This window comes from Hemitrygon akajei, chromosome 29, assembly GCF_048418815.1.
Source record: "Hemitrygon akajei chromosome 29, sHemAka1.3, whole genome shotgun sequence".
In the NCBI taxonomy this organism is placed as follows: domain Eukaryota; kingdom Metazoa; phylum Chordata; class Chondrichthyes; order Myliobatiformes; family Dasyatidae; genus Hemitrygon; species Hemitrygon akajei.
In genome coordinates this window covers 32,308,429-32,323,602 of record NC_133152.1, presented here as the reverse complement: position 1 = coordinate 32,323,602, position 15,174 = coordinate 32,308,429, and the positions used below count along the sequence as shown (strand labels likewise).

The 15,174-nt window shown below is 44.4% G+C and overlaps 1 protein-coding gene across 1 annotated transcript in view; it reads left to right on the top strand.

The window, feature by feature from the left end:
• The window catches only part of LOC140718411 (uncharacterized), a 185,158-nt gene that overhangs the window by 107,601 nt on the left and 62,383 nt on the right, over positions 1-15,174 (top strand). Inside the window, exon 8 of the mRNA XM_073032125.1 lies at positions 14,366-14,518. Coding sequence (XP_072888226.1) covers positions 14,366-14,518 — 153 coding nt within the window. The remainder of the gene's footprint in view (positions 1-14,365; positions 14,519-15,174) is intronic.

Here is a 15,174-nt window from a genome sequence, read left to right as displayed (position 1 = left end):
AATTCTTCAATCTACAGGTCTCAAGGGAAGACAAGTCAGGTTAGTGAAATGTTTCTTCAGGGTTTAGCTTGGTGATCTGCATCAACTACGCCAGCACTCTGATCTGACCGTTCTCACTGCTCGCTCTTTCCGTTGTAGTCTTAACAAAATTTTCTTCCCTGGCATTGTGGTCTGAAGCTGATACTTGCTGACCATGCATTGCTCCTTTGATCCCTTCTCCAACCTAAAACCCTTTCCCACTCATTGCAAGGTTCTGTACTGTGCAAAAGTTCTAGTTACATATCTATATAGTTAGGGTGCCTAAGACTTTTGCACAGAACTGTATTGGTCAATGGGAAGTGGAGAGTGAGTTTGTAAATCTGGGTGGGAGCAAATGATGTTGGGAATGGCGAGGGTGGAGCCCTGTGGGAGGGATGTGGGACAGGTGTCAGAGAAGGAGTACCGGGGGCATGAGTGCAGGCACCCAGTCCCACGACACCAACAAGGACAGTTGATTCCAAACAATTGGTTTATTGATCATTACAGAATGTCTCTCTGGTGCTTTTGCTCCCTCCACTCTCCTTTCCCCTTTCCCCAGCCATGATTCCCCTCTTGCTACCCCTTTTCCACTCAGTCCACAATAGGGACCCATATCAGAATCAGGTTTATCATCACTCAGATGTCATGAAATCTGTTCTTTTTTTGTGGCAGCAAAAGATTACTACAGTATTGTGCAAAAGTCTTAGGCACCCTATACATAAAACTTATGCACTGTATGTTTTCTTTTAAATTCACCTGCAGTGGAAAGTGTCACAAAAATCATCTGTGGCATCATGACTGCATTAGAGTTATCTCTGTACTAAACCCTACACTGCAAAATAAAAGAGCAGCACACACAAAATGCTGGAGGAACTCGGCAGGTCAGACAACATCAATGGGGAGGAATAAACGGTCAACATTTTGGGCTGAGACCCTCCATCATGAGTCTTCCCATAATCCTGCCTGACCTGCTGACTTCCTCCAGCATTTTGTGTGTGTTGCTCTGGATTTCCAGCATCTGCAGATTCTGTGTTGTTTTAATGACTGCAGAATAAAATACAAGCCACAAGTAAGGTGAGAACCCCACCAGCGTGGAGTTGTGCCTCGTATTTGATAACGTGCTATGAAAGGCGTGCATTGTGTCATGTTTTGAGCTTTTGTTGCTCATTTTCCTCTGCTTGTGGTGTTCAATACAGCAGCCAGAACTGGGAAGGTTGATGGGTGAAGAGGAACTGTGGAGGGAAGCAGAGTGCTGGAGTGGGAGAGAGGAGCCCCATGGTAGAACCACCCAATGGAGTCCATTTATTGGTTTGGACTCAGAGGGCTCCATGGGGAGCAGGATCTGAGACAACAGACAACAGCTGCTTGATTTGCGTGGAGATTGACCTTCACCTGAACCTCATTCCTACTTCTGCTCCATTGCCAACAACATTTTCATTTTTTGCAATCTGACCTGACTCTCTGCCAGTCAGTCTCAAATTTCTTTAGGATACAAGAGGCTATTCACCTCTTCTGGCAATTCTGTCAATCCAGCTCCCCCTGCTAACTTCCTTGCAGCCTGTTCTCTCCCACTCACACCAACCGTTTATAAGATTCCATGCAGCCCGTGTTTGGGATGTGAGTAGAAACTGGAGAACGTAGAGGAAACCCGTGTGGTGTTTGGTACAGAGCCCATGGCCAGGAATGTTGATGGTTGGGTGGAAAGGGGTGGTGGAGGGAAACAGAGTGACAGGCAAGGGGTGGGAAGGGAGTGGAACGGGGTGGGACAATCAATTGGAGCACGCTCCAGACACAGTAGCGTCAAAGGTCAGAGCTGTAAGGTACCAGCAATACTATTCTCACCTGGTTCCACTGATTTCACATGCATTGATGAATCACCATCACCCTCCTCATCCTCACTTTTAAAAGCTTTGCCCTTGTCCTGACCTCGTGCAATAATTACTTCCACCACACATTCTTTCAGCCACACAGCCTCGCCCACTGTTCTCATTTCCCCCTCATCCTCTGTGAGGGACATCCTTTACGTCTAACACCCGTACCCTCTGGAGCTCTCCCAAAAATCCTCCACCATAACTCCCCTCTTTTACTTTACTGCCGCCTTCCTCCTCCTTTCCAAAAACCAAGTGAAATAATTAAAGCAACACACACAAAACGCTGGAGGAACTCAGCAGGTCAGGCAGCATCCATGGAAATTAATAAACAGTTGACATTTTGAGCCAAGATCCTTCTTCAAGACTCAAGAAAATTAAATCTTTCCATAGGCTCAAACCCTTGTTCATACCATCTAAGTTCTAAACTGCACTATCATGACTATGCTAAGAATTCCTCAGCAATACCACAGAAACCGCCTCTGGATGAGTGAAGTAAGACTGGTAGGCCACTGCCAACTTAACATTTTATTTCCTCTCATTAAGCCCTTTCCATGGTGGTTTTTAAAAGATGGGATTGGTTAAGTGCCTAGACCATGCGATATATCAAGTGACTTGTGTTATTCTTAGTTTGCAATTCAAATCTATGGAAATTAATTAATAATTAAAATATATGCTAAATAATTTCAGTTAATGCCTTGCTTGAAACTTGCCCTCTCCTGAGGCCTTACTCATATAATTTATACTGTTTCATATTTGCTTTCTACTTCCAAGCACATGGGACACGCTTTCATCGTGCTCAATGGGACTATGAAAGGTTTGGTTTCTCAGCCTATGTTCAGAGATGAGACTGCCTCATCTGCTTTATATACTGTGAGAGAGGAAGCACAGAATGAAAGTACGTCTCAGGAATGTAATTTCCATGTTTCTGTTAATAACTGTGACATGGCAGTAACAATCCAAATTTCAGGAAGTCCTAATGTAAAGAGGCAAACTATTTTATAAATGGGACTACAGTTCAGAAATCCGAGGTGCAAAGAGACTTGGGTGGGAGGGGGGTTTCCAGTGCAGGATTCCGTGAAGGAGAACTTGCAGGTTGAGTTGGGAGCGAGGAAAGCAAATGCAATGTTGCATCTATTTCAAGAGGAATAGGATATAAAAGCAGTAATGTTATGCCGAGGCTTTAAAAGACATTGGTTTTAGTCCCCCATGTTTGAGAAAGGATATGCTGGCTTTGGAGGGGGGGGGGGGGGTCCAGAGGAGATTGATGGGAGTGATCTCATGAATGAAAGGGTTAACATATGAGGACATTGGCTGATGGTGTAGTGGCATCAACACCAGACTTCGAGGCGAGTGGACCCAGGTTCCAGTCCGGCTGACCCCTTGCACGCTTTTCATCCGTGGCGGGTTGAGCGTCACTCGGCCCCGTTTAAAATAAAAAGACAAATAGTAAAGAAACAGCAAAAGTTACCGCCTGATGCAGCACGAGGTGCGGAGAGGAGCAACAACATAGGAGCATTTGATGACACTGGACAATTACTCACTGGAGTTTAGAAGAATGAGGGGGATCTCATTTGAAACCTATTGAATAGTGAAAGGACTAAGTAGAGTGAATATGGAAAGGATGTTTCCTATAATGAGGGAGTCTAGTTCCTGAGGACACACCCTCTGAATAGAAGAGCGTTTCTTTACAACAGATAGGAGGAGGAATTAACTTAGCCAGAGAGTGGTGAATCTGTAGAATTCATTCTCACAGACGGCTGTGGAAGCCAAATCATTGGGTATATTTAAAGTGGGGGTTGATAGGTTCTTCATTAGTAAGAGCGTTAATGGTTTTCGAGAGAAGGCAGGAGGATGGCATCGAGGAGGATGATAAATCAGCCATGATTGATTAGAAGGGTTGAGAGGCCTAATTCTGCTGCATGGCTTATGGTTTTATGGCTAGTGATTTTGCAACAGTGTTTGATTTCTTCAGGAAGGGGCTAATATATTTTGCAGATATACCCTGTGATATTGAAGAGTTTCTTAAATGTCCCTGATATAATTGCCTCTACTGCCACCCTGGCAGGGCGTTCCACACACTCACCACTCTGCATTACCTCCCAATCCATCCGCGGATGAGTTTGTAGCTCCCACATTGATATTGTCAGCGGTCTGGGAACTTACAAAGTTCAACGTAAATTTATTGTCAAAGTATGTACATGTCACCTTATACAACCCTGAGACTCATTTCCTTGCAGACATTCACAGCAGATGCAGAGAAATACAATAGAATCAGTGAAAAAGTATACACAAAGAGTGGCAAGCAAGCAATGTGCAAAAGGACATAAACTATGCAAATACAAATAAAAGAACACATATAATAACAATGATAAATAAGCAAATAAGTAATACTGAACGGGTAGATGGAGCTCGTCAGCCTGGGAAGGCAGTCCATCTGAGAGAGGGAAAACTCTGATTTCAAACCTCCGCTACCTTGCGGCCATACCCACTCATGGGAGAGGCTTCGGGAGTAAACCCTGAGGACAAATCTGGAGCTGGAGTCCCTAAGGCAGTCCGACGTTGTCTTCAACCTCACTCTGGCAACTCCTGCGACGACACCGGTGCCAAGCTGTATTGGCCCTTGCTCTTCCCTTGGACAACATCGGTGGCGTGGAGAGGGGAGACTTGCTGCATGGGCAACAGCCGGTCTCCCATACAACCCTGCCCAGGCCTGCGTCCTGGAGACCATTCCAGGCGCAGATCCATGGTCTCGCGAGACTAACGGATGCCACCAAATAATACTGAGAACATGAGTTGTAGAGTCCATAGGTTGTGTTCGGTGATCAGTTCAGTGTTGAGGTGAGTGAAGTCATCCACGCTGGTTCAGGAGGCTGATGGTTGAAGGATAATAACCGTTCCTGAACCTGGTGGTGTGGGACCCGAGGCTCCTCTACCTCCTGGCCGATGGCAGCAGTGAGAAAGGACCGTGGCCTGGATGGAGGGAGTTGCCGATGATGGACGCTGCTTTCCTGTGGCAGTGCTCCTTGAGGATGTGGGAAGGGTTTTTCCAGTGATGGACTGGTCTGCACCCACTACTCTTAGTACAGAACTGGAGTGGAAGGAAGTCATCCTTGATCCTGAGGGGACGACCCAAAAATGGATTCCTGCAGATCATGTTCTGACTGCTTTTATACTGACACTTTTCCATGATAAGATTGGAACCGACCTGAACAGCCATACAGAAGCTGCAGTACTGAATCACGTCGTACAGGTTAGACATATCCACCAGGACACAATTCTACCAGGGAGTTCTTGACCTCTGAAGCCTTTACTCCTCACGGGGAGAAATAACTGGGAGTCCTAAAGAACCTATCAGATCACCTCAGAGTGAGTTGCAGCTGATAAAGTAATTCAGATTAAGATTCCAATTTATTTATCACATCTACAGTACTGTGCAAAGGTCTTAGACACATATATATAGCTAGGGTGTCCAAGATTTTGGCACAGTACTGTATAAATTTATGTATTGCACTGTACAGCTGCTGAAAAAAAAGAACAAATTTCATGACATATGTAACCTTTCATGCCATGACTTATCAAGAATCTATCAAACTCCACCTTAAATACACCCAGTGACCAGGCCTCCAGAGCTGTCAGTGACAATGAATTCCACCGATTCATCACCCTCTGGCTAAGAGAAATTCCTCCTTATCTCCATTCTAAATAGATGCCCCTCTATTCTGAGGCTGTGCCCTCTGGTCCTAGACTCTCCAATTATAGGAAGCATCCTTTGCACATTCAGGCAACCTAGACCTGTTAGAGCACCAGTATCAATTTGGTTACGTTCAACTAAAATCAGCTATCTAAGATCTGCTGGCAGTCAACAGAATAATTCAAATGTTTAAATTAAAGTTTAAATGGTTCAGCATGGATCAGATGGGCCAAGGGACATTTTTCTGTGTTGTATTTCTCTATGGCTCAATTTACATTTATGACAGTATAAACACTCAGCCTAAAATTTAAAATGGCGAATCAAAAAAATACTTCCTCATATTGCTGGGTGTAATTCCATTTCACTATTAAATACTATTATCATCAGTAATTCACTGGATTTGCCTTCTTCATGAATTCCTTTCCATTCCCCCAGTTCCTCTATGTCTGGTACATCTGCTCTAATATACTATACATATACACACTGTGCCCACTTTATTACAGTCGCTTGTTCACCTAATCATCAATGCAAATATCTAATCAGCCCTAGGAATGAACTGCTTACTTTTTGCTTCATATGTCCCAGTCTGCATGCTGTATATTGGTCCCCACAGCCTACCAATTGCAGCTGACAAGCATATACTGTCATGATGATTTTTTGTTTTTTTTCCCACTATTCTTTGTAAACTCTACAGACTGTTGTGCATGAAAATCCTAAGAGATCAGCGGTTTCTGAGATACTCAAACCACCCCATCTGGCACCAACAATCATTCCACAGTCAAAATCACTGAGATCACATTTCTTCCCCATCCTGATGTCTGGTCTGAACAGCAACTGAACCTCTTGACCATGTCGGCATGCTTTTATGCATTGAGTTGCTGCCACACGATTGGTTGATTAGATATTTGCATTAATGTGCAGGCGTACAGATGTACCTAATAAAGTGGCCACAAACTGTATACCATTTGTGACGAAATGGCTTCTTTCTCCATGCGGCTGAGTCTGTTCCAGCATCTTTTGCTTTTATTTCTGGCCTCTCCTAGATGACCAGGTTGAGTAACAACCGGTCAATGAAGGGCTCCAGGATGCTGACGATGGAGCAGATAACACCATCTGCCCAGCCTCATTGACTCCTACACCAGCATTCTGTGCTTAGCCCTCTAACCATATGACTGATTGTTCAAAATTGAGTTAATTTTCACTCATTTTCTGCATGTCCATTCATTGCTGACCCTTGAATTGCCTGCTTGAACCACCACAGTACTCTTAAAGAAAGTACTCCGCAGCCGGGGAGTAAGTTCTGGGAATTATCTCCAGCAATGCTGATGCAAAGATGATTGACTTCCAAATGGAAATGGTGTGCTTTTTAAAATTGCTCTCGGCGGGCACTTCATTAGGTACGGGAGGTACCTCATAAAGTGGCCACTGAGTGAATGTTTGCAGTCTTCTGCTGCTGTAGCCCATCTGTTTAAAGGCTCAATATGTTGTGTGTTCAGAGATGCTCTTCTGCACGCCATTGTTCTAACGTGGTTATTTGAGTTACTGTCGCCTTCCTGTCAGCTTGATCCACTCTGACCTCTCTCATTAACAAGGCGTTTTCGCCCTCAGAACCGCTACTCACTGGATGCTTTTGCACCACGACGAAAGTACTCCGACATTTGGGGAGTAACGCAACGCTACTGAACGTCAAGGATTAGGCAGTTTGATTCTCCTTTGCTGGAGGTAATCACTTCTAGAGCAGAGAACAGTACAGCACGGAGATTCAGGGCTCAAGTTTATTTATCAAGCGTACATCGAAGCACACAGTGAGATGTCTTGTTTGTGTTGACACCCAACACACCCAAGGGTGTGCTGGAGGCAGCCTGCAAGAGTTGCCTCGCATTTTAGCAGCAACATAGCATACCCACAATGCTCGGCAGAACAAGGCAGAAGACAACAAGCAACGAAACAGCAACGGCAAAACAAGACCCTGTTCCTCCCTCTCACCCGTGCACGTGCACATTTCTCTAAACCCGGTTCTTCAGTCTCCAGCCTTCAGCAGACCGGGATTCGGATGCCGACACGCAGACACCGGGCCTTCAGCTACCCCAGCGGCCTTGCAGAGATTCGTGGACCCAGGGTACAGATTCTTCAGCCCACGATGTTGTGCAGACCTTTTAACCTACTCTAAAATCAACCTAACCCTTCCTTCCCGCATACCCCTCCATTTTCTTTCATCCACATGCCTATCTAAGAGTCTCTAATGTCCCTAATGTATCTGCCTCTGGGATACACCCCTGGGAGTGTCTTCCATACTCCCACCACTCTCTGTCTGAAAAAACTTCTGACATCCCCTCTATACTTGCCCCCAAACACCTTAAATTTATGCCCCCTCTTATGAGCCTTTACCACCTTAGGAAAAGGTGTCTGCTGTCCGCTGTATCAATGCCTCTTATGCACCTCTCTCAAGTCACCTCTCATCCTCCTCCTCGCCAGAGGAAAGCCCTAGCCCGCTGAAACTCTCTTCGTAAGACATGCTGTCTAATCCAGGCAGCGCCATGGTAATTTTGTGGCACAGATGTCACCTATCCGTTCATGCCTAGGTACTGTGTAAGGCTTGCTGCATTCTGGCACCAAGAGTTGCAAATAGAGTTGAATATTGAACGATTTTCAGCAATGGTTCTAATCTTGTGATTGAAGGAAAGTCATTAATGATACAGCTGAAGATTGTTTGTCTGAGGACACTACTCTGGCAAACTGCTAGACATTAGATGCTGGATATCTAGAGAAACACACACAAAATATAGGAGGAACTCAGGAGGTCAGCCAGCATCTATGGAGAGGAATAAAGATTTGCTGTTTTGACATCTTGATGCCTGTCAAGTCCTGATGAAGTTAGAAACCAACTCTCTATTCCTCTTCATAAGTGCTGCCTGACCTGCTGAGTTCTTCCAGCACTCTGTGTGTGTTACCCAGGAAACGTGTGTACTGTTATCCTGGTGTAAGAATGTTTGGCCTCTAACAATCACCACCATCTTTCGCTGTGTGAGGTATGATTCCAGGTATTGGTGCCATACTCTCCCATGATGCCATATTTGGCCAAAGGTTCACACTCTCCCTTCACCTCTGGAGTTCGGTTCTTGGCTCCCTGTTTGGGCAAAGGCTGTTAATGAAATCTGGATCCAGTAGTATAGTGAAACCCAAACTGGTCACTGGTGAGCAGATCGCTGGGAACTAAGTGCCACATGATAGTACTATCAATGACATCATTTCACTGATGATGGAGAGTAGATTGAATCAGTGGCAATTAACCCGATTAGTTTTGAACTGCTCATTATGAACCGGATGTAGCTGGGAAATTATCCACATTGTTGAATGGATATCAATACTGTACTGACATGGGTTCAGTTCCGCCGTTGTCTGTAATAATTTTTTACGTCATCCCCTGACCACGTGGGTTTTCTGTGGGTGCTCTGGTTTCATCTACATTCCAAAGAGGTACGGGTTAGTGAGATAATTGGTAACATGGGTGTAACTGGACGGTGCGGACTCATTGGATGTGAAAAGCTTGTTACTGTTTTGTGTCTCTAAATAAATAAATATATACAGATGACATTTTCCCTTTCTGGAGATGAATAGGAACACTGTGAAAGAAAAATGATTGGCCATTTGAGACAAGTGAAAAGGAGCTTCTTCATCTGGAGAGCAGAAAATGCCTGAAATTCTTTAAACATGAAGGAATAATTTGAAGTAAAGATTAACTTATTTTTGGATTTTGATGGATATGAGACTGGTTCTGGGAAGTGGTGATTAAGTGAAAGGTTCTACTGAATGGCAGAAAGGCTTAATCCTTCCAAGGGCAAAATCCTAAAGTTGAGCTTGTAAGCGTGCAGTAAAGTTGAGGGATCAGGTTACAAGGAGAGATTGCACATGCAGGGACTTTACTCCTTTGAGAAAAGGAGACCGAGGGGTGACCTTAAATCAAAGACCAAGGAACTGATTATTAACTTCAGGAGGAGGAAATCGCAGGAGTCCTCATTGGGGGATCAAAGGTGGAGAGGGTCAGCAACTTTAAATTCCTCAGTGTTGTCATTTCAGGGGACCCGTCCTGGGCCCAGCACGTAAGTCCAATTACCAAGAAAACACAGCAGTGTCTCGACTTAGAAGATTGTGAAGATTTGGCATGACATCTAAAACTTAGACACACTTATATAGATGTGCAGTGGAGAGTATGTTGACTGGTTGCATCATAGCCTGGTAATGGAAACATCAATGTCCAAGTGGATATGGCCCCATCCATCACAGGTAAAGCCCTTCCCACTACTGAGCACACCTATATGGAGCACTGTTGCAGGAAAGAAGCCTCCATCAGGTACACACAGACTTCTCCCTCAGGTTTGGGGAATAAAGAATTGTAGGGCATAGGTTTAAGGTGAAGGATAAGATTAAATAGGCAACCTTCTCACTTGGAGAGTAAATTGAGCAGGCTACCAGAGGAGGTGGTTGAGGCAGGTACAGTAACAACATTTAAGAGACATTTAGACAGGTAAATTGATAGGAAAGGTTTAGAGCAGGGGTTCCCAACCTTTTTTATGTCATAGACCAATTCAATGGACCCCAGATTGGGAAACCCTCATTAAAAGGGATGTGAGTCTAGATTAGATGGGCCGGCATGGATGAATTAGTGACTGTGATTCTATGTAGGATAGAGTTTTCTGATTTTCTTAATTGCATGGGCAGATTCTGGCTGGAGGACACGAAGTGTGTGAAGCTAACGTCTGCATGGCTGTAATGTCTCTATGGGTTAGGTTTATGTAATGCATTTACTTATCAGAAAGGCTCTCTCCTGCGGCTTTTTATTTACCACCAGTTTAAAGGCATTGCCACTATGCGGCCACAAGAGAACATTTTATTCCCATTGAGAAGCAGAAGTTCTGAAGTCGTACCCACATTCCTCTCTGACTTCCAGTGTTTTATTTAGACTTACTTACTGTCATCTAGGGCAGCAATGAAGGTCCTCCATCTCGGGCAGTGTTCAGGGCTTCCTTCATCATGTCAGTAGCTTCCTCTCAGTTTTCTCTAATGTCAGTCATGCAAGTCCTGGGCAGAGACTCAGAAATACCGTCGCACTCAGATATAGAAGGATTCTTTGTTGATGTTCCCATAACAGTTTTGTCCTACCAGTCAGGGTTGTTAGCCCTCAGCTGAGCCCCCGAAGCTGGAGGACTGGTGGACCACTTTTAGTTTGGCCTCTACCCTTTGACCTGCTTGGCATGGGTGACCCCAACCAAAGCATAAAATTCTGACTCCAGCCAACATAGATTTCTGGGTCATTGAGGCATGCAAGCCTCCAACCCACAACAAGGTTCTGGTCCTCTTAGAGGTTTGTTGGGCACAATTAATCCCCAGACCTTTCCAGCGATTGTGTTGTATGTGCATTGGATGAGGAATTTGTTCAATATTTTATCTTGTTTTTTTTTATTTATTAAGGTTTATGGATTTGTGTTGTATCTAGATAAGATTCCATACCTTGAATGACTTTAGATTTATTATATCGAAGTACCAAAATGTAGTTCCTCCTGAGATTCTAGGATGGACAATTCACATTTCCTGAACTTTATTCCAGTTATGAAAACAACTGGAATAAGGGAGGTTTTGGTTTATTGGTAACACCCCAATCCAAAACTGGTTTAGCATTGGTGTTTTTTTTTTGACGGAGCTGCCCCAGTTTTGCTGAGCAGTTTATAGTACCTTGTCAGGCTGTAGCAATTAAGAAAACTGAAGCCCATAAGACATGGGGGAAGAACTAGGCCACTCAGCCCATCAAGTCTGCTCTGCCATTCAGTCATGGCTGATTTATTATCCTTCTCAACCCCATTCTCCTGCTTTCTCCCTATAACCTTAGAGACTCCAGCTCCAGATTTGTCCTCGGGGTTTACTCCCGAATCCTTCCCAATGTGTAGGTATAGCCGCAAGGCAGTGTGGAGGTTTGAGACTGGAATTTTCCTTCACCTAGATGAGCTACCGACTATGGCTGATGAGCCCCATCTGCCCAAAGTGACTGGTTTTAAGTGCCGGTAACCCATCTTTGCTATTTCTCCTGTCAGTAGAAATGGTTCCATCGGGGTTAGTAGCTAAGCGACAGGTGAAGGCCAGGAGCTGGATAGTTGTCAGAGGCTATTGGGAGCATTTAATAGATAGTGGGAGCTTATCCCTACTAGCTCCCCCAGCTATGACAACCTTAAGGACACCCTCCGGGCCTACTACTTACCGATATGTTAGGGTCAATTTGCAGGGGCCAGTTATCCTAGCAACCTGTATATTTGTTGGATGTATGAGGAAACCGGAGCACCCAGTGGAAGCCAGGCAGACACAGGGAGAACATGCAAACTCCACAAAGACAGCACCAGAGGTCAGGGTCGAATCAGGGTCTCTGATGTTGTAAGGCAATGGGTCTGCTTGATTCACCACAGTGCCACTCACTCCCCGCTTCATCAGTGAGGAAATAAGAGTATTGGTTGTAGGGGCTTTTACCAGAGGTGTAATCTTCTGGCTGGTGACGCAAATGCTGTGTGTGAATACAGGAGCCTACTTGAAACCAGGTCAATGGCTCTTTGCATACGTGCAATGTATTTTCTTCTCTGTAATCACAGTGTTATTTCAAGAATGCAAGCTCAAACAATGGAGAACAAGACAAGTGAACAGGTGGAAGGAGAGCGAGCCAGAAATCACTTTGGCAGAGCCAGGTTTCTTCCATTCTTCCCAGCGTACTTCGAAAGAAAAGTCTGGCTGCTATGAAAGTGTCCCTTAGAGAGATAGTAACACAAAATAAGATCTTCCAAAGTAAATGCTGACTGAAATAGACACGCACAAATTGCTGGAAGGACTCAACAGGTCAGGCGGCAGCTATGGGACTGAATAAGCAGTTGATGTTTTGGGCAGAGACCCTTCTTCAGGACTGGAAAGGAATGGGGAAGGTGACACAATAAAAAGGTGGGGGGGGAGGGGAAGGAGGATAGCTAGAAGGTGATGGGTGAAGCCAGGTGGGTGGGAAAGGTGAAAGGCTGGGGAGGAAGGAATCTGATAGGAGAGGAGAGGGGACTATAGGAGAAAGGGAAGAAAGGAGGGGACCCGGGGAAAGTGATAGGCAGGTGAGAAGATGTAAGAGGCCAAAGTGAGGAATAGAAGAAGAGGGGAGAGAGAGGAAATTTTTTTTCACTGAAAGGAGAATAAAAGGACCACAACGTCAGGTTGGAGGCTACCCAGACGGAATATAAGGTGTTGCTCTTCCACCCCGAGGATGGTCTCATCGTGGCACAAAAAGAGGCCTTGGACTGACATGTCAGAGTGGGAATGGCAATCGGAATTAAGCGTTTGACCACTGGGAAGTTTCACTTTTGACGGATAGAGTGGAGGTGCTCGAGGAAGCGGTCCCCCAATTTACAACAGGTCTCACCAATGTAGAGAAGCCCACATCGGGAGCACCGGACACAATAGAGAGCCCCAGCATATTTGGAGGTGAGGTGTTGCCTCACCTGGAAGGACAGTTTGGGGTTAAGATATTGCATTAGCAGTCATGATTTTAAATAACACTATAGGCATTTAAAAACTTGAGTTCAGTAATCCAAGGGAACTGTTTTAGGTGTCAGTTTGAGATTATTTCAAATATTTTGTTCTACTTTACATGTGTATGGGAAATGACATTAAACAATCTTGAGTTGGCTCCATGCTTTTGAATCTATAGGATGTTTGGGAAAGGGGAAGTGATTTGTTTGTTACTTGTTCATCAGATGTGGTCTGAGGCATCATTTAATTGTCTATGCCTAACACCCCTGAGAAGATGGTGGTGAGTTGCCTTCTTGAACTCCTGCAGTCCTCGAGGTCTGATGAAGATAACGATTAGCTTTATCTGTGACACGCACATCGAAACATATAGTGAAATGCGTTGTTTACGCTGGGGGAGGGCAGCCCGCAAATGTTACCACACTCTTAGTACCAAAGTAGTACTCCCACAACTCACTAACCCTAACGGTACATCTTTGAAATGTGGGAGGAAACCAGAGTACCTGGAAGAAACCCTTGTGGTCACGGGGAGAACGTACAAACTTCTTACAGACGGCAGCAGGAATTGAACTCCGGTCCTTATAGATAGAGCTGTAATATCATTACGCTAACCACTACACTAGTATGAAATTCCATGGCTTTGACCCATTAACTGTAAAGAAACAGAGATACATTTCCTGTTTGGATATGACCACAGTCCCATCGGGAAGGATTAATTCAGATGCCACTATGAGGTATTAGTTTCTTGAAATCCACCCACCAACTCAGGAAGTAGAAGACAATTGATGTAGTATGATGCTTCCTAAAAACAAATTGAAATAGGTAAGTTTACTTAACGGGCAAGGTAGTGTAGTGGCTCGTGAATTGACATTGTAGTGCCAGTGACCGCTGCTGTCTGTGAGGAATTTGTATGTTCTTCTGGTGACCACATGGTTTCTCCAGGTGCTTCGAAGTTCAAAGTAAATTTTATTATCAAGGTACATATATGTCACCATATTATCAATAAATTCCAAAGACATACAGGTTAGTAGGTGTAATGGGACAGTGGGGGTTACATTGGCCAAGAGGGGCTTGTATTGTACTGTGTCTCTAAATAAAACAAAATCAACATACACTCTTCAGTCAATCCAAGTGATACAATTTCTATTTTACTGTTTGACTGTACACAGTAAATTATTTTTGTGGACCAGTAGTTCAGTTCTCTCATTCATAACCTCTGACCTCTTTTTGCCTCCACATACAGTTAAATCCCAATGAAATAAATCCAGACAGACTGAAGAGGGTTGAATCAAATCGAAAGTCAAGAGGCTTCAACAAGGAACCCAGCACGGCTGATTATTACAAGGCCCTTGGAAACAGTGCACAGCAAAGCTCTCAAATGGCACCTAATGAGGAGGTGAGTTTCAGCCATTGCAGTAATGACTCTGGCAACCTTTTACATTACTGCCAGACTCAGGAAATCAAACTGATTTAGTGCTGGAAAACAATATAGTCTACTGAAGCAATAACTCTTAAATGAACAATGGTGTCTTGGTTCAACAACATATCAAAGTCAAATCATCAGATAAAAACAAGTTAACAAAAGGTATTTGGTAAATTACATACACCAATTATAACATAAGACATAGGAACAGCATTAGGCCATTCAGCCCATTGCCATTCCATCATGGCTGATTTACTATCTCTCTCAACCCCTTTCTCCTTCCTTCTCTCCGAACCTTTGACACCCTTAATAATCAAGAGCCTATCGACCTCCACTCTAAATATTTGCTTAATAAGATTCAGCGCGAATAGGCACTGCCACCCAGCAATCCATGGAATTAATCTTATCCTAATCATGGAGCAATTTTTAATGTCTACTTAACCTGCTAACCAGTATGCCTTTAGACTATGGGAGGAAACCGGAACACCCGGAAGAAACCCACATGGTCACAGGGAGAATGTACAAACTGCTTAATGGCAGAGGTGGGAATTGAACCCCGGTCGCCCGTACTGTAAAGCGTTGTACTAACCACTAGGTTACCATGCCACCCCTTACCCAGTGACTTGGCC